Source organism: Camelina sativa, chromosome 5 (assembly GCF_000633955.1).
Source record: "Camelina sativa cultivar DH55 chromosome 5, Cs, whole genome shotgun sequence".
Taxonomy (NCBI): Eukaryota; Viridiplantae; Streptophyta; class Magnoliopsida; order Brassicales; family Brassicaceae; genus Camelina; species Camelina sativa.
Window position 1 is genome coordinate 2,077,689 of NC_025689.1, and position 24,541 is coordinate 2,102,229.

The 24,541-nt window shown below is 35.0% G+C and overlaps 5 protein-coding genes across 5 annotated transcripts in view; 3 read left to right on the forward strand and 2 right to left on the reverse strand.

Annotated features, from left to right (window-relative positions):
- LOC104784952 (polygalacturonase-like) lies at positions 8,175–10,940 on the forward strand. Its single transcript, XM_010510065.2, has 4 exons — positions 8,175–8,671; positions 8,948–9,237; positions 10,162–10,387; positions 10,494–10,940. Exons 1-4 carry the CDS (start codon positions 8,246–8,248, stop codon positions 10,707–10,709), a joined length of 1,158 nt encoding a protein of 385 aa, XP_010508367.1. The 5' UTR covers positions 8,175–8,245; the 3' UTR covers positions 10,710–10,940.
- On the forward strand, positions 13,730–15,278 carry LOC104788781 (probable polygalacturonase At2g43860). The gene is made up of 4 exons (XM_010514563.2): positions 13,730–14,230; positions 14,317–14,606; positions 14,684–14,909; positions 15,004–15,278. The coding sequence occupies exons 1-4, from the start codon at positions 13,769–13,771 to the stop codon at positions 15,241–15,243; spliced, it is 1,218 nt and encodes a 405-aa protein (XP_010512865.1). The 5' UTR covers positions 13,730–13,768; the 3' UTR covers positions 15,244–15,278.
- LOC104784953 (dual specificity protein kinase shkC-like) lies at positions 15,915–18,946 on the forward strand. The gene is made up of 12 exons (XM_010510066.2): positions 15,915–16,597; positions 16,705–16,779; positions 16,876–16,980; positions 17,086–17,171; positions 17,322–17,442; positions 17,532–17,611; positions 17,701–17,763; positions 17,879–18,000; positions 18,078–18,163; positions 18,251–18,375; positions 18,482–18,613; positions 18,694–18,946. The coding sequence occupies exons 1-12, from the start codon at positions 16,100–16,102 to the stop codon at positions 18,698–18,700; spliced, it is 1,500 nt and encodes a 499-aa protein (XP_010508368.1). The 5' UTR covers positions 15,915–16,099; the 3' UTR covers positions 18,701–18,946.
- LOC104784954 (UDP-glycosyltransferase 74F1-like) lies at positions 20,254–22,069 on the reverse strand. The gene is made up of 2 exons (XM_010510067.2): positions 21,323–22,069; positions 20,254–21,062 (listed from the first exon to the last, which is right to left on the reverse strand). Exons 1-2 carry the CDS (start codon positions 21,944–21,946, stop codon positions 20,337–20,339), a joined length of 1,350 nt encoding a protein of 449 aa, XP_010508369.1. The 5' UTR covers positions 21,947–22,069; the 3' UTR covers positions 20,254–20,336.
- The window catches only part of LOC104784955 (UDP-glycosyltransferase 74F2-like), a gene marked incomplete in the record, with an annotated part of 7,367 nt that continues 6,060 nt past the window's right edge, over positions 23,235–24,541 (reverse strand). Inside the window, 1 exon segment of the mRNA XM_019245650.1 lies at positions 23,235–24,183. Coding sequence (XP_019101195.1) covers positions 23,475–24,183 — 709 coding nt within the window.

Sequence of the window (24,541 nt, forward strand, 5' to 3'; positions counted from 1 at the left end):
GGAAAAAAACGCATCACTGCTATTCTCTTGATTGATTTGCCAACACAACAAAATCTGGGATTTTGTTGGTGACAGCTACGTTCATCTGTTAAACCATTCAATAATTTATGGAAATTCAGTAGAGATGAACACCCCGTTGTCTCTCACATGAAGGTGGTGATGGTGGGGGAGTGTGGTCTTTGTGAGATTGTAGTGAGAATACAGGATTTACCGGAGCCATCTTCAACACCAAAGTTGATTCAGTACGATATCGAATCACCCTTTGTCATTGTTTTTTTTTTTTTGTTTCCCTGCATAATGCATCTGAATCCTAGGTCTTTTGTCTCAGTAGTTTTATGGCGTCGATCGTTAGCGGGTATAGTGACCTTCTTGCAAGTCAAACTGAAGGGACAGCGACAGGCAAGTGGTTCTTCTGTTGTTTGTTTCTTTCTCTTCTTATTTATATGTACAGTATGAACAAACGTAATAGAGGATGAAGTTGTAGCCACCTAATGGTATATTGATTCAAGAGATCTCAATTCATTACAAAAAAAAATGTGATGCTTTGCAGTACTATGAATCTCTCATTGTTGAGGCGAGAAGCAAGCAGCAAGGCAATTTCGCCGAAGCAGTTGACCAGATTGTTGTGAACAACAAAATGCATGAGCTTCAAACTGAGATTGAAAAATGTGAAGAGGGAAAAAAGTGGTATCACTGAGGTAAAAAGTCTCTCTGCCTTGTGTTCTCTTTTTCCATCATTATGCCATTCTTGTGACAGGTGGTTTCCTTATGAACTGCTTACACTCTGCAAGCTATTTATAAATTTGGGTTTCAGGTTAATAGAAAACTTATAAAAGAGCAGGATACTTGGCGGAAGAAGGCCAAGGAGATAGAAGAGAGGTAAGCTGCATTGCTAGGATCAAAAGATGAGATGATAGTTGATCTTGAAGAACAGGTAAGCTTCTAAAACTCATTGAGGTTTGCTATTAACTTTTAACGAGTGGTATAGTATGACCTGACCTGATAATAATGGACCGAAATTTGATGGATTCCCTTTGTGGCTGCTTAGTTTCTTGTGATCTTCGTGTGGTTTTGTGAAATTGAGTTTGTGATGTTAGGCTCCTAGGATATTAAAATTGCTCTGACACCATATTGGTGTTTTATGATTAGGAAACAAACAAAAAGAATTGCTCTCGATATCAGATATGCGTTCTGATTTTGACTTTCTCCATCAGGATAGTGAATATGGAGATCTGCTTGGTAAAGTTGGACTTCACTGCTACAATCTGCAAGATGTAAGTAAATTGAATGAATTTAGTTTGTATATATGAATTTGTAGAAGTTCTTAATCATTCTCATCATTGCAGCGGACAAACCTTGAATTTTGCTGTACAGACGAGGCCTATGTTGCCGGAATACTTTATGCAACGGATCCAACTCGCGAGTATTCCACTTTTGAGTTCATAACGAGGGAGGTTCAGTCGAAAGGCGGCTTGAGTTTCATTACTACCCAATGCACATTATTGCCAGGTAATTTGTAGATGGGTGATGCACCTTTTTGTTAACCTCTCTCGTTGTTTTATTATTGTGACTAATCTTTCTTGGTCATGTCTACTTGCGTATACCTCTCAGAGAAGAAAGACTTCCCAATCTGTGCCGTGGATGATTTCTGCAAAAGTGATATGCCCAACTCGGTATGAGCCCCTCTCTATTGTTGTTAGCCCTTGAGAGATTTAGAGGAAGCATGGGACTATGTGATATGTTTGTTGACTTGATTTTTGCAGTTGACAGAGTCAGAGGTGAAAGAAGACAAGGATTGGCTTCGTCTGTACTTGGAACTCGCATGTCGCACCAAGTCGCGTTGGTTCCCGGNAAAAAAAAAAAAAAAAAAAAAAAAAAAAAAAAAAAAAAAAAAAAAAGACTTAATTGACTGGAAAAAAAAAGAAAGAGGATGGGAGTTTGTGTAGGTTAATGAGATCTCTCTTGATGTTGTGTTGCAGCGCTCACCAATGTGGGAAAGGCCATTAGAGCTGAGAAAGATAATTGTGCAAATTAACCAGAGCAGATATGGAAGTCTAAGAAGAAAGCCAAGGCGGAGAATGCAATCTTCTACATGAGCTTCAAAACCTGTGGCAATGCTATCATAAGGAGAACAATGGATGGAATGCCAGATCATATGTCGCTTGATGTGAAAGCCACCATCTTGTGTTATGCAATTTTTAGGTATCTTATCGTGCCATTATGTATTAAGAATCTAACCGATCGTCATGGTCTTTCTTGAGACTAGTTAAGATTACAAGATTTGGGCTCAATATGGACTTTATTTCATTTACTTTTGGGCTTATTACAATATTTTCTTATACCAAAAGTATTTAATAAAAAACATGTAAGAAGCTTTAATTAGCACAAATCAATACTACTTACTTATTGTCCTAATATATTTTTATATTAACAGAAAATCTGATCAACCAGATACTTTCCTTAGCAATCTAATATATATAAGGAATCAGGAGCCCAAGATAATAAAAATATTTTTAAGCAACTCTGACCAACCCAAATAGAGAGATGAATATTAAACATTAAATTCCTCGATTTTTGTCATTTAAACAGTTCGTTTATAATCATAACCAAATAGAGCAGAAAAAAAAAATGTATAAACAAGGTATTCGTTTTTAGGGCTTCCACTTGGAGCTCTAATTCTTATGTTTTGAATCCGAACATTAGAGGAATGGTGAACCGTGACGTGCATATTTAGGCCATTAAACGACGTTAGACCACTTAGTAGAACATTACTGCACCAGCCGAACGATATGGACTGCAAATGAAACCATATTCAGTTTATATATCAAACTATCTTTATGTTAATTATCGACGCTTAGGTTCGTAAATATTAATTTGAATTATCGACTTGGGTTCCATGAAATTATTTTTCTATTAAATTAGAGAAGAGGACTTCTCTCTTTTTTTGGTTTAGTGACAGCTACAGTGGCAATAGGTCAAATATTCTCTGACAGTTATTATCTGTATTAGAATACTCCCTCGGTCTCATAAAGATTGAAGTTTAATATTTTACACACATATTAAGACAGAGAGAATATATGATTAATATTTCTAATACTTTTCTAATATTTTTTCACTTTCCCACTTTCCCACTTTTACACTCCATACACTCTACAACATTAGTAATCATTAAAACAAAAATTTATTAAAAATATTCAAATAATCAATCTTTGTGAAACAAAAAAAATTCTCTAAAACTTCAATCTTTGTGAGACAGAGGGAGTATTTATTATCTGCGTATGGGTTCCACCTTGGTCCAGTTAGAGCAGAAAAAAGAAATGTATAAACAAGGGATTCACGTTAATTTTGACCCAATTGGTCCAATTAAGCTCTTTTGTGTGAGGACGATCCATACTGGAACATCTACCTCACATGTGTTGTAACCTAAGCCCGGTGCAATGAAAAAAGTGGCAAGATGTCAAATAGTCTCTGACAGTTATTCGATCTCAATAGTTATTATCTGTTTTGCGTCACTTTTTAAAGACTTATTTTTGATATTAGTTCTGCGAGATTTTTTTTCTTAACAAAGAGCTACGATAGCAATAATTTTGGTGATAAATGCGAGATAATTAATAAACAAATATAGTTTCTTGGTCTTGTTCATGTATCTTTAAAGTATTAATTAAGTGTGACATTACAAAGCTTGAATTGAAATAATTTCGTTGTTTGCTTTACCACCAGAAAAAAAAATTTAATAAGACCATATAAAAGTCTTCGAGCAACAATTCAGAGTCAAAGCCGTGTGTTATAGTACTCCTTCCGTTTCAAAATATAGAATGTTTTAAGCAAAGCATGCAGTTTAAGAAGTCTTTACTTTTAACAAGTTTAACCAATCAAAAACAATACTGTATAATATAAAATATTAAACTAATCTAAAAGTTGTATTGAAATTTGAAAGCATCCTATATTATGAAACAAAAAAACTTTTCCAAAACATTCTATATTTTGAAACGAGAGTATTATATAATCAAAATATATACTCCCTCTGTATCAGAATATTTGATGTTTTAGGATTTTTTTTGTATCACAAATGATGATTTTCTGTATAATTTTATCAATTAATACTAAGAAATTACAAATTTCAAGAATCATTAAATGAAATTTTAAAAGTTTGATGAAATGCTATTGGTTAATAATTATAAAAATATGTTATTATAAATAAATAATACACTTAGTGCTAGACATTAAATGTTTTTCTTAATCCATGTAAAAATCATAGAACATCAGGTATTATGATACAGAGGGAGTATAATATATTAAAATAAAACAGTTTAATCAGACTGACAAATTATCAAAAAGTTTAATAAGAACTCACCTGCTGTGTCAATCATTAAGTTCACCATTATAGCTACTTTCCCTTTAACATCCCCAATTAAATTCATCACCTACATGGTCAAATTGAATGTTAAATGCATAATTCCAGTCTTGGTCAAAATGTATTTGCAAATGGTTTTTATTATTTTACCTCAGAAACATTGTGCCCATGACCTCTTTTATCAACTTGTATGTACGTACTACTATCAAACTAGATATCGTTCAACAGTACTACTACCTAGTCTTAATTGAGAAAACTTTTACGAGGCACAATAATAGCTCTTTTGAAATCGAACGTAACTTGGAAAGTATCCGATCTTTGAGTTTGGTCTTATAACGGATGTGCTTAACAGGAATACCATCCACGATCGTCGGGATTTGGTAATGGAGGACGGATGTATATGGAGGATCCCATGCTTGATTGAAAGTTAGCTTGTTATCGCACGTGGTGGGATTAACATAAATTCCAATGGATTTCAGACCCTCAAATTCATGAAAAGACCCAAAGAAGCCACCAAGCTCACGACGATCACGAATCTTCACATCAATTTCCCTCTTATGTTTTTTTTTCATATATATATGGATGATGAATAACGATCACAAAAAAAGGCCCGTGCTTCCCCTGATTAGTGTGAAAATTCAAAGACTTTATCCCATTACAATCAAATATGCATTGGCACCAGTGTCAGTGTGTGTACGCATATACGTGACAATCAAAGAAAAACATGAACTCAACATGATGTCCTTATCCATAAATGCGGCAAAGCATATATGCATGCGTAATAAATGTGTTACGTGAATTTAAACATGATATTTCTTGAGATCTTACAATGCATGTGATCAACCCTCGACAACATAATTACGAGAGCATAAAAAATTGTTTTTAAAAATGTATAATTGATGATTAGTTTATTATTATGGTTGAGTCCTATACCTTATACTAATATATTTGGTTTGGGATCTATACTAGACATATATCGCAATATACATATGTCATGCAGAGCAGATCAAGTGGTTCAAGCAGACCAAGCAAAATAAAAGTAGATAAAAAATTTGGCAGTTCAAATGCAGATCAAAGGTGAACAGCATCAGAAAAGCTGTAGACCAGATCTGCATGTATTTCTTCTGCAATTACCACAAAAAGACAAAAAAATTTGAACTGCACACAGTTCATCTGCATTAATTTTTTAAAGCAAAAAAATTCTTGAATGGTAACTTAGTGATAGGAGAACTGCATTAAAGGGTGATCTGCTATTTTTCTGTCCTCCCATTCAAAGCTATATAGTATTTTATAAGAAGAAGTAAAGAAAACAACTAAAAACACGAAAAAAAAAACAACACATTAACATACCCTTCAATTTGAAAGGGGAACACATGGCTATCAGATATATCCAGGGATCATAGGTTCATAACATAATAAAAAAGTGGATTAGCATATACTATATCGTAAAAGCGTATCCTATACTATTACATATATACGGAAATTTTCATATATAGCACCATTCTTCTAGGTTAGCGCAAGGATTGAGTCACAAATCAACTTCGATCCTTGAACATGCAATCAGTACTAATTCGGCGAATCATATGATCCTTCCATTGGCTTTGAAAAAGAATTAAGTAATTACCGGAAAAGTATATTCGAGTAGTTAATTAGTTAGTTAAATCTTATCTTATCTTTATTTTCTCACCATTAGCACGTTAATTGAAGTGCATGAACTCGAAAAATGTGAGTAATCAAATGTTTGACTTAAGAAAACATTCAAGTATGAGTATACGGAAGAAGTTTAATTTTGGAGAAATTAAATTGAAAGAACCTTTCGGTGTGATGATTGGCCCAATTTTTTCTCCGTTTTCTTTTCCACTTGTCACGTTCCGTAACCATGTTGCGCCGATCATCCAAATATTGTTTTCCCATTTAGACTTGTTCCATAATCCTCTATTCTTCTTTGTCAGCTTTTTAAACATCTAAATAACATATTTCAGATAATCTGATTCATATTCTGATAATGAATTTTTTTCGTAAAATATATATAAACTATGTGGCTCATCCATCCAAACATGATCATAATATTGTTTAGACACCTAAAAGAAATTTGATCACATAATACCACAAAAAAAGGACTAAAAATATATATTCAGCGCACCCCCAAGTAGTGTGGTTATTTCCAAAAAAAAAAAGCAATCGTGTAACGTTTATAAAATGTATTTATTGGAAAGTAAAGCTAATCGTTCAAAAAATGGCCTCATGCATTGATCTTGTGGCTTGTGCCAACGTGAAAACGTTATACCAACATGCACAGGCAGCATAGCCAACGTGAACCGTGACCATTATTAGTTACTATTCGGCGTCATCTAAAGTTACCAATTTAAATCCCCGATATTGTGCATATACACAAGTGGCTTAATCCATTTGGCTGCTATACAGAATTCAACTCTATCTTTCATTCATCGGATGTGGGTCAGATACAAAACTACTTTTTTATATATATAAACAAACATACAGAAATACTTTCAAGATGAATATATTTGTTAGTAAAAAATTACACTTTGCTATTTGAGGATTAGGACAAACACGAAAATAATAAATTCATTAAAATTCTAAAACTGATTTGTGATATATCAATTTTATCCACATTACTCGATAATTCGCTAACAATCTTTTTACGAAAATATGATTTCAAAACAGAAAAATTGAAGTAAAATACTTTTGCGGCTTGAGCACGTTGGAGGGGATGCCAAAAGTGTAAAGACTTTACGTGTTCTTCTCATAAATTAACGAACTCTTCGCATTTCCACGTACGTTGTTTCGTGTATTTCTCCACTAAAGTTATATTGACCAATGTAATTTTCGCTTTCTACCTTTTATTGTACTTCTCCTGCTTTCTCTTTCACACTACCCGTCCCGTCAATATCTTGTATTTGTTGCGGCGTGGAGATGAAGGCATTACGTAATTTACTTGAAAAAATGGATGCTTTATTATCTAATTAAACAAATGATCCAAGAATTTTTATCTAAGCTTGTATGTTGATATTATGATATGATAGTTCCCAGTCAAAGAAAAGCAAACGATGGATGATCTTTGAATGCTTAAATAGGAAAGGAACAAAACAAATACAAGTATGACCTCAGTTCCTACAACAATTGAAATTCAAATACGTGACGAATGGTTTATGTTTGTCAAGGAATTACCAGATTTTTTCCATTAATTCACAAATGATAAATTAACAAACTTTTTGGACCAAGTCTTTATCTTCTCAGTCCACGAACGTCTCATTTGGGTTTCTTGATCTGCTTCTTCTCCTCAGTGCCACTGCCACGCCATTTTCTTTGAACCCATCATGATATAATAACAAATTTCTTTCGTGAAACTCATACCAATCCTTGAAATCTGTGAAAAACCGGACCTAACTTTGCTGTTACAAAAGTGTTACTGGTGATATTTTACCTACTTTATCATAATTAGCTGAGCTTTGTTCTAACTCTACTCACACGACAATTAATAATACAAATGATCTATTGAAAAATATTATATGAACGTAAAATATTCTATTTTTAACATATCTTATCTATATATGATGCGTTTTGAATGAATGAAACAATCATGCAAAACAAATTTACACCTAATTTCTTAGTCATTCAAAAATGTTGCTTTAGGTTCCTGCCAAATCCAGTAACCATTTGTTTATTCAAATAATAACTAAACTAAAATTAAAAAAAAAAAAAAAAATCAAACAAAACCAAACAAACAAGAAAAGCCCTTCCCATACAAACACAAACACTATAAATACATTCCATAACCGTTAAAACTCCCACACCACCACCACTACTCCACTCTATATCTCTCTCCCTCTCTCTTATTATCTCTAAACAAGCGTACGTTAACCACATACAATGGCTTCACTTACTGTCATCTTCTTCTTCTTCCTCTTCATCTCATCTTGTTTTGCTCAATCCTACAATGTCTTGTCTTTCGGAGCTAAACCAGACGGAAAGACAGACGCAACCAAAGCGTTCATGGCGGTTTGGGAAACCGCTTGTGCATCGTCTCGTCCCGTTACCATTGTGGTTCCCAAAGGCCGGTTCTTGTTAAGGAGCCTTAACTTCGACGGTTCAAAGTGCAAACCGAAGCCCGTTACGTTCCGTATCGACGGTACATTGGTGGCTCCGGCTGATTATCAAGTTATCGGAAATGAAGACTATTGGATATTCTTCCAGCATCTCGACGGCGTCACCGTATACGGCGGAGTTCTTGACGCTCGAGGAGCTTCTTTATGGGATTGTAAAAAATCCGGCAAGAATTGCCCCAGTGGTGCAACGGTACGTATAAGTTTACTATTTTTGCCCTTCGTTTAATCACCATTTATTAATAAGAAAGAATAAATAAAATTCTAAAATATGAATGCTAACTTTAATATGCTTGATTAAAATCCAAGAAAAAAGACTAATATAATGGCAACCCTTTTCTGAATTATGAAGTTTTAATCCACTTCTTAGAATTAAATAATACCACATTCCCGATTCACATGGACCAATGTGGAATAATATAATACGTTAAATTAATAAATGGGATGGTTACTATCATGTGATGAACAGACCATAGGATTTCAGAGCTCAAGCAACGTCGTGGTCTCTGGGCTGACGTCACTCAACAGCCAGATGTTCCACGTCGTCATCAACGGTTGCAACAACGTGAAGCTTCAAGGAGTCAAAGTATTAGCTGCCGGAAACAGCCCCAACACGGACGGTATCCACGTTCAGTCTTCCACCACCGTCTCTATCTTCAATACTAAAATCTCCACTGGCGACGATTGTGTCTCCATCGGTCCAGGCACTAACGGACTATGGATCGAAAATGTAGCATGCGGCCCTGGTCATGGCATCAGGTAATATTTCTGAAGATATATATCTGATTTTATATAATAATTTATATGCACTCATCTATATATACATTTTTAGAGACATTTAGCAAATAAATCCTAGAGTTGCTACTTATTTACAAGGAATGCCATTATCATTAAATTTTAAATTANGCCAATTTTAAATTAAAATTTAAAATCAATATTTTGGGCTAAACATAAAATATCTCAATAATCAATCAATGACTAATTACAATATCTAATTAAATTAATTACAATATCTTTAATTAATTCTTTACTATCCTTATAACCAAACCCAATTAAAAGATTTTGTTTGAAATATAAAATAATATTTTTTTTTAATTAAAATTACGATTTTCCTTTCATCTTTGTTTGATTTATTTAGTTTACTTGCTTTAAATCATCATAAAATACATAAAATTAATGTAACTATATTTTTTTGTATTTTTTGTTATTTGGATTTTGAAAAACATGCATGTCTTATTTAAGCAAGGAAGAAAAATTGTGCTTGGATATGTAGCGGGATGAGTTTGCGTATTAATAAAAATTGAAAATTATATCATTAATTGTTAGTAAATCATCAGTTCATTATTTTGTTTAAACCATCGACTTAGAATATTAGACATATTTAATTGAGTTTATTAAATTACGATTATGTAAAATAAAAAAGCAGTACTATGTTGTATCACGGGTTATATTCTGAATTTGACAATTTAAATTGGTAAACCTAAATTTTTAAACCGGTAAACCTAAATAATATACAGATATAAGGGATATATACATTTAAAATTTAAAAAACATTAGTCATATATATATATATTTAATCTACTAAAATTTTATATTTTATTTTAACTTTAAAAATATAGTCCCGTGGTGTACCGCGGGTTAAAATCTAGTATAATAACATTTTGGATGGGATCAAATTTTCAGCATTGGTAGTTTGGGAAAAGATAGCGTGGAGTCAGGTGTACAGAACGTGACTGTTAAAACGGTGACGTTTACAGGAACAGACAACGGAGTGAGGATCAAATCATGGGCCAGGCCAAGTAGTGGATTCGCTAAGGACATCCGTTTCCAACATTGTGTGATGAACAACGTAGAGAACCCTATCATCATTGACCAAAACTACTGTCCTGATCACAATTGTCCTGTCCAGGTAATAATTTATCTAAAACAATTAAGTAATATGATTATGCACAATGTATTTATATTAGGATAGTGGGGAGACTAATCCATTTCTTTTCACACTAATAACTTTTTAGGTTTCGGGGATCAAAATCAGCGATGTGTTGTTTGTTGATATACATGGAACATCAGCGACCGAAGTTGGAGTGAAACTTGATTGTAGTTCTAAGAAACCCTGTACCGGAATACGACTTGAGGACGTTAAATTAACATACCGGAATAAGCCGGCGGCGTCGGCTTGTGCTCACGCCGGAGGGATAGAAGCTGGATTTTTTCAGCCAAATTGTCTATGACAAAAAACGAAGAAAACATGGATTTTCTTTTAAGTATTACTTAAAAAGTCGTAGTAGTAAATTGTATAATTTCGTAATTGAGATGCATGAGCCTGTGGCGGTTGATGGCCTAGTGGACCTTAAAGCCTGGCCTTGCTTTGTAGTATATGAACTAGGGCGACCATTGATGTATTTGATGTGTTGTGTTATAACTTGTGTTATTTTTATGTAACTGTTGGGATTTTTTTTTAATTTTCTGTTATATGTTTTTTACCTTTTTTATAGTGAAAACAAGGACATTAAAAGACAAGCCTCCACAATTTCGCGCCAATTTCTTTACATAGGTCGGTAGTTTGTTTCGGTTGACATTTGCATCGTTTTGGTGGCTCCCTATTTTCTTCTTCAATGTAAAGAAACTGTTTAATATATAGTTTTAACTTACTCACTATAACTGGAATTTTTATTTTAAAGTGAGTTCATAATATTTTAAACTTTCACAATTGTTATCAAAATTATACATATCAAACTGAGAGAGCTTTGAAATAAGTTTACAAATAATTTCTATGTTTCATTTATAAACTAGTCTCTCCACAATATTGATTTTGCTGACTAACCACAAACCAAGATATTACTTGTATAGAGAAATCAAGAAACTGAATCTTACGTAATGAAGTGTGAATTTAACGCAAGTGATGTACGAATCTTGTGGCACCACAAGAAAATGCGCATGTTTTCTGTATTTGACAATTATGATTATTACTAGGTACTAACCCGCACTATGTGTGGGATAAATCAGTTTAAATAAAATATTATAATAAAATTATTATTTAAGATTTAAGATTCTTTGTTTAAACAAATATGTAAGTAAAGTTTATTTTTTGTTTATTCAAATTTGCGTTTATTTTTGTAAAATGAGTTTCACCCGTGAAATATTTGAATTTGGAAAACAGTTTAAGTTGGTGTAGAAAGTTTTGATATATTTTTGTGTTTCTAAAAAATAAATTCACATATTTTATGTTTCACATTATTATCTACATCACTATATCATTAAATAGATAAAACAATATTTTTTAGACTAATCGGTTTAATTTAAACTAATCATAAGTTTAAAAAATGCAATGAGAAAAATGTATAAAAGTGGTAAATAAAGGAATAATTTTTTTTATTGTTTGTAAAATGTAATTTACTTTTAATAATTAAATCTGTTATGAAATTGATAATTAAATACATTTCTGGATTTTAATTGATGATTAAATCTTTGATTTTTTAAAACTAATAGAAAAAAACATTACCTTATATTTTCCAATGACATATTTCTGTAAATGATAATGAGTTGTAAGAGTATTTATTAAAAAAAGACACAAGAGCTATGTGAACGCGACACATCAGTTTTTTGTGATATTGATTCTGATTCTCTATTAATTTATAGGGGATATGTTATAAAATTGATAATTCAATAAATTTCTAGATTTTAATTGCTGATTAAATCTTTGATTTTTTAAGACTAATAGAAAAGAACATTGCCTTATATTTGTCAACTACATATTTATGTAAATGATAATAAGATGTAAGAGTATTTATCAAAAAAATATATAAGAGCTACGTGAGCGCGACACATCAGCTTTTTGTGAGATTGTTTCTCTATTAATATGTAGGATATATGTTATGAAATTAATAATTAAATATATTTCTGGATTTTAATTGCTGATTAAATCTTTGATTTTTTAAAATACTAATAGAAATGAACAATGCCTTATATTTGCTAATGATATATTTATGTAAATGATAATGAGATGTAAGAGTATTTATTAAAAAAAGACACAAGAGCTATGTGAGCGCGGCACATCAGCTTTTTGTGAGATTGATTCTCTATTAATTTATAGGGAATATGTTATAAAATTGATAATTTAATACATTTCTAGATTTTAATTGCTGATTAAATCTTTGATTTTTTTAAGACAAATAGAAAATAACATTGTCTTATATTTGTCAATTACATATTTATGTAAATGATAATAAGATGTAACAATATTTATTAAAAAAAGATATAAGAGCTATGTGAGCGCGACACATCAGCTTTTTGTGAGATTGTTTCTCTATTAATTAATATGTAGGGGATATGTATGAAATTAATAATTAAATATATTTCTGGATTTTAATTGTTAATTAAATCTTTAATTTTTTAAAACTAATAGAAATGAACATTGTCTTTGTCAATGACATATTTATGTAAATAATATTGAGATGGAAGAGTAATTATTAAAAAAAACACAAAGGTTATGTGAGCGTGACACATCAGACATTTTGTTCTAGTGTTTTTTTATTAATATATAGGAGATTTTTATTTGATACTTACCTTATGTCTTGTTTTGAATGTGCAATTTCACATTTCGTCTATATCAACCATTATTTCGGAATCTATCCAAAAAGTTGACGAATCATTGATTATCGTTTACTAAATTCACCAAGGATTTTAGGTAATTTAATGTCCAAACTAAGGATACTCCTTTATAATCGGCAAAATTAAAGAAGTTGTGCATGCACTATGGAAAATAATAATAAATTACTTAAGCAGTCAAGTTAGTGAATATTAATTTATACCAAAGAATACGTAAAAGGAAAACATAATCATAATTCATAAGAGATACCAAATCTTCTTCTTCGTCTTCTTTTACTTCAATCCATAGTTAATCAATCCAGAAAAAGAAAAAAAAAAGAGATACCAAATTAATCCATAATCAGTTTCCATTTTTCATTTTCAATCAAATCAACCCATATACTGCATGCGTACATTACCATAGACTAATGCAATCGTCTATGGAAATTTATCTCCGGTAATCTTACGTTAAGAAACCAATCAATTTTATTACATAAAAAGTTACACCGTGATCTGGGCACAAGTTGATACAATGATAGAATAATAAGAATTTCCATATAAACTAATCAGTATGTTCCTATCGTAAAAATCCTATAAATTCCCCTCTCATGTATCTTCTTCTACAGTATCATTCATCCTTACAACATACAACACTAATCAACAATCTCTGAAAAAGAAAAAAAAAAGAAAAAAGAAAACGAAAATGGTTTACAGCACTTCAAGTCTTATTCTTCCTTTGGCTCTCATCTTTCTTTATTTCATCTCAATCTCATCATTAGCCGATCCGACTCCAACCACAATCAACGTCTTATCCTACGGAGCCAAACCAGACGGCACAAAAGACTCAACCAAAGCCTTCTTAGCCGCATGGGACGTCGCTTGTGCCTCGGCTAATCCTACAACTATTATCGTACCAACAGGACGGTTCTTGGTTGGGACCATTGTTTTCCAAGGCAACAAGTGTAAGCAAGCTCCAATATCTATTCGTATAGCAGGGTCAATTGTTGCTCCGGGAGACTTTAGAGTTATCGCAAGCTCAGAACATTGGATTTCGTTTGAGGATGTTACGGATGTTTCAATCTACGGTGGAATACTTGACGCACAAGGTGCCAGTTTATGGAAATGCAAGAACAACGGTGGCCATAATTGTCCTACCGGTGCCAAGGTATGCTTGACCCACTCTACAAGATAGAACAAACTTAATTAATTTCTATGAAGTTTTAATAATTGTTTGTTACACTTAAATCGCAGAGTTTGTGGTTTAGTGGGTCAAATAACATCAACATCAATGGCTTAACGTCGATAAACAGCCAGAAGTTCCACATAGTGATTGATACAAGCAAAAACGTTAACATTGACGGCGTTAAGGTTTCTGCTGATGCGAACAGCCCTAACACCGATGGGATTCACGTGGATTCATCTCACTCAGTCCATATCACGAACTCGAGAATCGCAACCGGTGATGATTGCATCTCTATCGGTCCAGGATCCACTAGTGTTTTCATACAAAACATTAAATGCGGTCCAGGCCACGGCATCAGGTAACAAAAAATACATTTATTGCTTTCCATGTTTTCTTTATACAACTTTGCTAAAATGATCTCTTCGTTCCTAACAGTATCGGAAGTCTTGGACGAGCAGAGGAAGAACAAGGTGTCAATAACGTAACTGTGAGTGACGTGGATTTCACGGGAACGGATAACGGAGTTAGAATCAAAACGTGGGGGAAAAATAGCAAGAGTTTCGCTACAAACATCGTCTTCCAACATATCAATATGAAAATGGTCAAGAACCCGATCATTATTGACCAACACTATTGTCTTGACAAACCTTGCCCTAAACAGGTAAAAAATATATACATTAATTAACCATATCTTTATACCCATAACTCGATATATTGACTCATCTAATTCGTATTATAATTTGTGTTTATTATAGGAATCTGGAGTTAAGGTATCAAATGTGAGATATGAAGATATACGTGGGACTTCTAATACGGAGATGGCGGTTTTGTTAGATTGTAGTAAGGAGGAACCATGTACCGGTATTGTAATGAATAATGTGAACCTCGTCTCCGTTAATCAACCGGCTCAGGCGTCTTGCGATAATGCAAATGGATCAGCGAACGACGTCGTCCCGGTCACTCCGTGTCTAAGGACCGAGATAATTACGATTTAAATATAGATAAATCCTCTCCGGAAACGACGTCGTCCCGATCGCTACATGGCTAAAATTAAATGAGCTAATGCAGATAGATAAGCGAACGACGTCGTAATGTTTTTTATATAATTTTCAAGAATATATGTAATGGAACTTTGAAATAATGATTATAATCTTTCTGTTCACACACATACTATTCTTCTTCTTCATTTTTTCCTGTAGTAATTGTTTCTACTTTCTCAAGTTGTTCGCATGTCGATGTGGGATTGTGGGTGTTGCTACTTGGTAGCAATACAATAGGAGATAATGAAAATATGTGGATGCGGAGTAAAGTAGAATTATATACTAAAGTAATTAGAAAATGATTAGTAGGAGTATATACATAAATGGTAATTAATAGCCGACCCATTAACTGTTACCACTACTATAATAATCCATGGAGCTAGAGCATATGAAGAGATTTGATACTAAATTAGTGGGGTAGCACCAAACTTTGTTTAGGGTTTAATATTAAAAAATTTACCATCATCTTCTCCACTTCACTCAAAAGTCAAAACCCCCACTTTCTCCAGGTTGTATTCCATTATTAAAAAACCCAAATTTATTTTTTTTATCTTATAATAAGTCATCTATTTATATACTAATCTTTATAGGATTAGTGACTCCAATCAAGTTTAATACCTCTAGAACCAAATTGTAAGAACAACGAACTTGTTGGTTAATTTCGTTTATGGATAAGTAATACTAATAATAAAATAAAGGTACTACGATTGGTTTGTTTTGTTTCTGTGACTTGGTTGTCGTCTTCTTCTTTGTCTCAACGCCCCCCCATTGACGAACCCCTCAAAGACGCAATGTGGGTTTTGATCCATTGATGATTGATCTTGTGAGGGTTTTTGAGAATTTGCGTAAAGGAACAAACTTTTTGGCATCAATGGAGAACATAGCCGCACAGCTAAAACGAGGGATCTCAAGACAATTCTCAACTGGCTCGATTCGTCGAACAATGAGCCGACAGTTCACACGTCAGTCATCTCTCGACCCTCGTCGGACCAACATGAGGTTTAGTTTCGGTCGTCAGTCTTCTCTCGATCCGATCCGGAGGAGTCCTGATTCCACTAGAAGCGACGACGAGCCTCATATGTCGGTACCGGAGAATCTCGATTCCACGATGCAGCTTCTCTTTATGGCTAGTAAAGGTGATGTCAGAGGAGTTGAGGAGCTTCTTGATGAAGGGATCGATGTTAATAGTATCGATCTTGATGGTCGTACGGCGCTTCACATCGCTGCCTGTGAAGGTCATCTTGGCGTTGTTAAGGCTCTTCTTAGCAGGAGAGCTAACATTGATGCTCGTGATCGATGGGGAAGTACGGTCTGTCTTCTTCTTCAAAACCTCTAGCTTCTGTTGTGAAATTTATGATTTTTGTTGTTTTGATTGTATGGATTTGGGTTAAAGGTTGCATTTTTATGGTGAATTAGGCGGCTGCTGATGCTAAGTATTATGGGAATTTAGATGTTTACAATCTCTTGAAGGCTCGAGGAGCTAAGGTTCCGGTAAGAGTTTTCATTGACTTTTGGATACGACTGCTCTGTTTTGGCCATGTGTTTGTTTTATCATGAAAGGCTTTTCATTGAACTTCACACTTGTAGAAAACGAGGAAGACGCCGATGACTGTGTCGAATCCACGAGAAGTTCCTGAGTATGAGCTTAATCCGCTTGAGGTTCAAGTCCGGAAAGCTGATGGTATCTCAAAGGCATGTTCTTTTTGCTCTTTTAGACACATTTAGTAACATCATTGTTCTTGGAGTATTTTTGTTTGTTCCAGTTAGTCAAATCGGGTTTGATTGTTTAATTTGCAGGGAGCATATCAAGTAGCTAAATGGAATGGCACGCGGGTTTCTGTCAAAATACTTGATAAAGATAGCTACTCAGATCCTGAACGCATGTATGCATCTACTACTTATGTCCTTTTCTCTGTTACATTTGAGTGAGCTTCAAATAATAGGCAACTCTATATATTGTTTTCGGAGCTGTGACTTGGTTTGGCATGAATACACTGATTCTGCTTTGTCTTTGTGGCTTTTAATCTGAACAGAAACGCATTTAAACATGAGTTGACGTTGCTAGAAAAAGTCCGGCATCCTAATGTTATCCAGTTTGTTGGAGCTGTCACTCAGAATATACCGATGATGATTGTAGTCGAGTATAATCCAAAAGTAAGCATCTTTACTTGTATTCTCCTTTCTGAATTTACCTTTATTCACTACTCATCTCATTTTCTTCTCGTCCCTTACCTATATTGCAGGGAGATTTAGGTGTATATCTCCAAAAGAAAGGACGTCTTTCTCCTTCCAAGGCACTTAGATTTGGTCTTGATATTGCAAGGTATTTCAACTTCTCATGTACTGTATTGCTGCTACGATTACCGTAGCTACCACGTCACCTGATGTTGTTCATGGTTTTTCTGGTGTCAGGGGAATGAATTACCTCCATGAATGTAAACCTGATCCAATCATTCACTGCGATCTAAAGCCAAAGTAAGATAACCGAAGGCAAATTTCGATTAGATATGTTAAAAAACCTTTTGGTAACATACTCATTGAGATGGTTTCTGTTCGTTTAATATTTTGAAACTTTTTCGTAAGGTGCCAGAAATATTTTGCTGGATAGAGGTGGCCAATTAAAGATCTCGGGATTTGGTATGATAAGATTGTCGAAAATTTCACAAGACAAGGCGAAAGTAGCAAACCACAAAGCACATATAGATCTCTCAAGTAAGGAAAAATAATACTTCATTCACATGCATGAAGATCTGTGATCATTGACACAAAATGCTTTCTTGATTTTGCAGATTACTACATAGCACCAGAGGTTTATAAAGACGAAATATTTGACCGAAGGGTCGATGCACACTCCTTTGGTGTCATTTTATACGAGGTACATTTCCTCGATCGTCTTGCTCTGTTCAATCTTGTGTCTTGTGTTTCTCTAATCTTGTTTTTGTGTGTGTGTGAGTGTGGTCAGATAACAGAGGGAGTACCAGTTTTCCACCCGAGGCCTCCTGAAGAAGTTGCGAAAATGATGTGTTTAGAAGGAAAGAGACCAGTATTCAAAACTAAGTCAAGAAGTTACCCTCCAGATCTAAAAGAGTAAAAAGCTCTAAAACTATTTGGAACCAAAATTTTTATCTAGGGCCTATGCAGGAGGAACTTGGAGTGCCTGTTCTTAACCTGTTATATCGCTTACTCTGCGCAGGTTGATCGAGGAATGTTGGCATCCAGAAGCCGGTATTAGACCTACATTCTCTGAGATTATCTTTCGACTTGACAAAATAGTAACTAATTGCTCTAAACAAGGATGGTGGAAAGACACATTCAAGTTCCCTTGGTTAGTATTCATCTTCTGATATATAAACTCTAGTTTAAACAGAGAAGAAAGATTGTGATTTTTAATGGTTTCTTTCACAGGAAATAAAGAAGGGGAAGAAGAAGAAGAAGGAGAAGCAAGAACAGCGTGAGATTTGTGGACAAAATCCGATTCACAGTGTGTTTGTCAGACATATGAACATCGACAAACTCACTTACTATGCATATTTTTGTTTTTGTTTTTGTTTTTGTTTTTGTTTTTTTGGTTCTAGAACATAATTTATAGTACTTTGTATAGTTTATAAGCGCGTTACTGTATAATTATCAACAAATGAACTCATGCTCGTTACAACTAGAGATGAACATACAACAAACAAACAGATTAAAAAAAGAAGAATCAACTTAAAAAAAGATATTCAATTTTAGAGCCTTAGAATATGAGTTTTACAGAACCAAAGGTCCAGTTTTGAAAGCCCAAAATTTAAAGATGTTAAAGAACCCATTACAGAACCCAAAAAAAACCAGAAACTCCTGAACCTATATCGATCGCATATGTAATTAGGGTTGTTGGTGCGGGATTTGACACATAAACCAAAAGCAAACCGGTTATTTAACCTGGGAATTCGACTAAGGTGGCGAATTGGGCCTTCGAATGAAAACCCAACGGAATCGACGAGCCTAGCAAGAGTAATTAGCCCACTTTCAGATTGCCTTAAAACCGACATGTCGAAGAAGAAGAAATTTTCCTAATTTCAGCTCAAACTATTAGGAAAGCAGACATATTTTGTAATCTAAAACAACATATATAGAGGGGTATCCCATCCTTGTAAATCATACAGCAACTAATACAATAACCATAATTTTTCTTTCTTGAGCAAAAACCCTAACTTGTTTTCCAAAAGATTTCACCTGTTTGTCGTCGTCTCAGAATCTATCTATCTAGCGAACCAAAGTTGTAGCCGAGGAAGTCGACGTGTTCGAGTCACAGAAGCTTGAAGCTCCTTACTAAGGTAATCGATCTGCCGTTGGTTTCTCTCTCTCTTACTTTACAATTCTTCATTTAACAATCTCTCTCTCAACTTTTTTTTTTTACTCTTCTCTCTTCTTCTTTTTCTTGATCAGTCTCGATGGCGAGTCAACCCTTGTCTAAGTTCTTCAACATGTTGTGTGCAAAGAAGAAGAAGCTTAAGATACTATGGGCGATATCTAAAATAGAAGACAACAATGCTGAAATGGAATCGAACATAATAAAATACCGCAAGGAGATAGCAACGGCGGAGAAGGCAATTACAACGGCGACGGACGCATATGATATACAGTGGAACCTGAATGAGAAGCAGTTTGTTGAAGGGTTGATCCGTACTACTGAGGCTGCCATCTTTGTTAGCAAAGCAAAGGTTAGTTCCTTAAAAAGCTTGGTGGATCAAATTGACGGTTCAGCGGCTTGACGCAAAAGATTATTATAGGCTACTAATCCCGTGTAACAGGTTTTATTTTCTATATATATGAATTAGTATTAACAGTTCCTAATGTATGTATTCCGAGGGAAATTGAATATCGCACCATAACATTCAGAACTCAGTAGAGGTTCTATGGTCTTAGAAGTGAATAGATTTTTAAATAACTAAGTGGTCTGACTAGAGGACCAACGAACAGAGCAAGTTCAACAACACGCACGACCCAAAGGGTTTTTTATTAAAATTTATCAAATATCCATTAGGACATTTTTAAAAGCATATGAAACCTTATTTGATTTGAATTTTCGATACAAAGGCGTTAATGTTGATATCTGTAGAGCCTCCTTCACTGAGTGACTTCACAGCCAAGTCACTCCATTTCTTCGCGTTCTCCCTCATCTCTTTGCTCTTCTCACCTTCCATCACTTCCTTGATGCTCAACTCAATCTCCTCTCTTCTGGCAATCCCACTTTCTTTCTCTGCTTTCACACGAACCCCAACCTTCCACACGTCTAGAATATACTTTGCGTTCATCGGTTGGTCAGTCCACTGAGGCATAGCCACCATTGGAACCCCTAAACTCAAACCCTCCATGGTTGAGTTCCAGCCACAATGAGTCATGAAACAACCGATGGCGTTGTGTGACAGAACTTGAAGCTGAGGACTCCAGTTCAATACTAAGCTCTTGTCTTTATCCACTGTTTCAAGAAACCCTGTTGGAAGCTTTGACTCCTCTGAAGCTCTGACCACCCACAGGTAGCTGATGTTGCTGACAGCCAAAGCAATCTCTGCCATCTGCTCGCTACTCAGTTTAGCCATGCTCCCAAAAGCTATGTATACCACCGACCCTTGTGGCCTTGAGTCTAGCCACTCAGTGCATAAGGCAGCTTCTTCCAAGTCAAAGAGGTTTAGATCATAGTCGTTGTCTGATTTGATCTGTTTGTCTAAGTACATTGATGGAACAGTTGGACCTATTGTCAACACAGGACACACTTTCGACAACAACTCCTCTTCCTGTAAATGTAGAAATCAACGAAGAAAGAATAGAGTCAGTAGGTGATAAAAACATAGTAGCTAAGGAAATAAAAACAGAGTAGCTAAGGAAAAATCAGGGTAGCTAGGGAAAAAAGAACAGAGCAACTAGGGCAAAAAAAACAGAGTAATTAGGACGAAAACAGTGTAACTATGACCTAAAACAACATAAAATTTAGAAAACTGAGTAAGTTGGACGTGACTAAGGGGAAGGAAACAGAGTAATTAGGGAATACACTAACATGAAGGTCAAGGTCATGGAAGGAATTAACGAGTACGAAATCAGCTTTTTGGAAGTTGGTGAACTGTTGAAGCACCATCTCAAAGTAAGCAAGGTGGGAGGCAGTAGGAGTGACGAAAGTAGGCAAATCTTGGAGCTCAAGAAGAGGCAAATCCTTGATGGGAAGTGTCAAGCTTCCATTGTTAGTGCAAGAAAGATAATTGATATAGTTGACGGCGCAAGACTGCGTGAAGAAAGGAGCAGCAACTAAACCGAACTCCCTTGCAAGGTCAAGTGCCCAAGGCATGAAAGAATCGTAGACGATACAAGTGATGGGGTTATCAGTATTCTGGTGCTTGCGGATGACATCAGCAACGGTTTTGGAGCCGAAGGTCTTGAAGTTTTGGAGGTACTCAGGGACAGAACCGGCTGATGAGAAGCCTCCTTGGTCATAGCCGTCGGAGATTGTGGCTATGGATATAGGACTAGATGGATCGAGGTGGATGGTGTTGAAAATGAAAGTGGTGAGAGTGTGAGTGGTTTTGAAACCTTTGGCGTGAAGCCGTTTGCAGAATTGGCGAATCGGGGTGATGTGTCCTTGGCTTGGGAATGGCACAGCTAATACATGTCCTCTCATCTTCTCCATCTCTCTCTCTCTCTGTCGCTCTCAATCTTTTGCTTTGTGCAGAACGTTTTCTAAAGAGATATTGGAAATATATATTATTGATAGGTTGGGTGGTTCTTGTCAGAGAAGACAACAGAGGCAAGAAAGGAGAATGTGATAATGGTCCAACAAAGGTGACAAGTGAAACGCTTATATCAGAAAATTTTATAATTACTTTTGTTATCTTTGGGAAGATCGAGGAGAGTACAGACACACATGGAAATGCAAATAGAAAGTAAGAAAAAAGAAGATTCTCCACGGTTCTATAGTTAGAATAAAATCTCCTCAAAATATTTATTTATAGTAGCAAATATGTAATAAGATTTTGTACCAAAAAACAAACTTAAAAATAAAAAGAAAAGAATAAAATTTATAAGGAAAATGGAAATACCAAAGTAAGAAGTATATACACTGTAGATTTTTTCTTTCTATAGGAGATGAAATACAGATATACACAAGTGAAGAAGTGAGAAGATTCTCTTATGGTTCTAGCTAGAGTTAGAAATTGGAAAAACGTATTATTTATCATAGGAGCAAGCAAATAATATGTGTATACATATTAAAATACTGTACTTAGTCGATGCCAAAATGTAGTGTATAATTTTTATAAATACATATTAGTTGAAAGTATAGTGGTCCAAATGTCAACTGATGTATATGTTAAACCTAACAAAGCCAAAATATATAAATAGTTTATGCATTTGGTAAACATAATATAACAAGGTCATAAAGGGTTCAGAACTAATTAAGTATTCTTATTTGCATGCAAGTATAAATATATCACGTTTTGATATGAATCAAATATTCGAAAAATGGGACATTTCTATAATATATATACATCCAAAGTTTGGTTGTTCGATTTGAAAAGCAAATTAATATCCAAAGTTGTTTATGGAATTAATGGAGAAGGTGGTCAGGTCAATTTGGCGGAACTGAAGCAGAGATCCCAACCGTTGACTCATGGAGGGACCAGTTGGGCTAATTCAACAGAAGGACAAACTTTCTACAACAACTTCTCTTCGGTAACAAAAAGAAAAACAGAGTAATTAAGGCATGAACAAAAGCAAGGCATGGTTAAGGAAGTTGTGTGTGTCAGAACGGCTAGGTAGTTGAACTGGTTAAGAGAATCATAGCATCTCATGGAGGAGAAAAAGAATGAAGATAAAATTTTTGGCAGCTGCTGGAAAATTAAAGGTGTTTGCTGCAGTCTGTGCACTTTTAAGAGATTGTACCAACGAGCAGGTGGACTGTTGTTGTCATAATTATAAGCTTAAAAGGAACAAGAGAGCTTCGTATTTGTTTGCTTTGTCCTTATATAATAGAATATGGAACTACACATTCCTACAAACTTGGAAGCATAAATATATTGGGAAATTTAAGCAGACTGAGCATGGATTCCTACATTCTCGGAAACCATACAATGAACACACAACAGAAGCAGAATCAACTTAAACGATCATACTGAAAGAAAGACTGGCCCAACGAAATGTTATAGAAGAGGTCTTTGCTTTCATGTGATAACTTTATTTCTCTCAACCTTTGATACAAATGTGTCAATGTTGATATCTGTAGAGCCTCCTTCATTGAGTGACTTGACAGCCAAGTCTCTCCATTTCTTCACGTTCCTTTTCATCTCTACACTCCTCTCTCCTTCCATCGCTTCCTTAATGCTAAACTCAATCTCCTCTCTTTTGGCAATCCCACTCAGCTTGTCTGTCTTCACACGAACTCCAGCCTTCCACACATCTTGTATGTACTTTGCGTTCATTGGCTGATCAGTCCATTGAGGCATTGTCACCATGGGAACCCCAAAGGTCAATGCTTCCATGGTTGAGTTCCAGCCGCAGTGAGTCAAGAAACAACCGATGGCTTTGTGTGACAGAACTTGAAGCTGAGGACTCCATTTTAAGACCAAGCTTGTGTCTTTGTTCACTGTCTCAAGAAACCCTGATGGGAGCTTTGCTTCCTCTGAAGATCTGACCACCCACAGGAAGCTGAAGTTGCTTACTGCTAAAGCAAGCTCCTCCATCTGCACATTAGTCAGCTGAGCCAGGCTTCCAAATGCTACGTACACCACCGACCCTTGTGGCCTCGTGTCGAGCCAGTTAGTGCAGAGGAAATCATCTTTCGATTTGAAGAGATTCAGATCATAGTTGGTGTCTGATTTGATACGTTGGTCTAAGTAAATTGATGGAATAGTCGGACCAATTGTCAACACGCGACAAGCTTTCGACCACAATTCATTCTCCTGTAACGATAACCAGAGTAATTAGGACATGAACAAGAACAAGACATGGTTTAAAGAAGTTGTAAGAAAGAGAGGGAGTAGAGAGAGAGATCTAACATGAGGTTCCAACTCTTGGAAGCTATTAACGAGTACGAAATCAGCTTTTTCGAAATTTATAAACTGTTGAAGGACCATCTCAAAGTAAGCAGGGTAAGATCCAGAAACAGAGAAGAAAGAAGGCAAATCTTGAAGCTCAAGGAAAGGCAATTCCTTAATGGGAAGCTCCAAGCTTCCATTATTTAGGTAGGAAAGATAATAAACGTAGTTAACAGCACAAGGTTGCGTAAAGA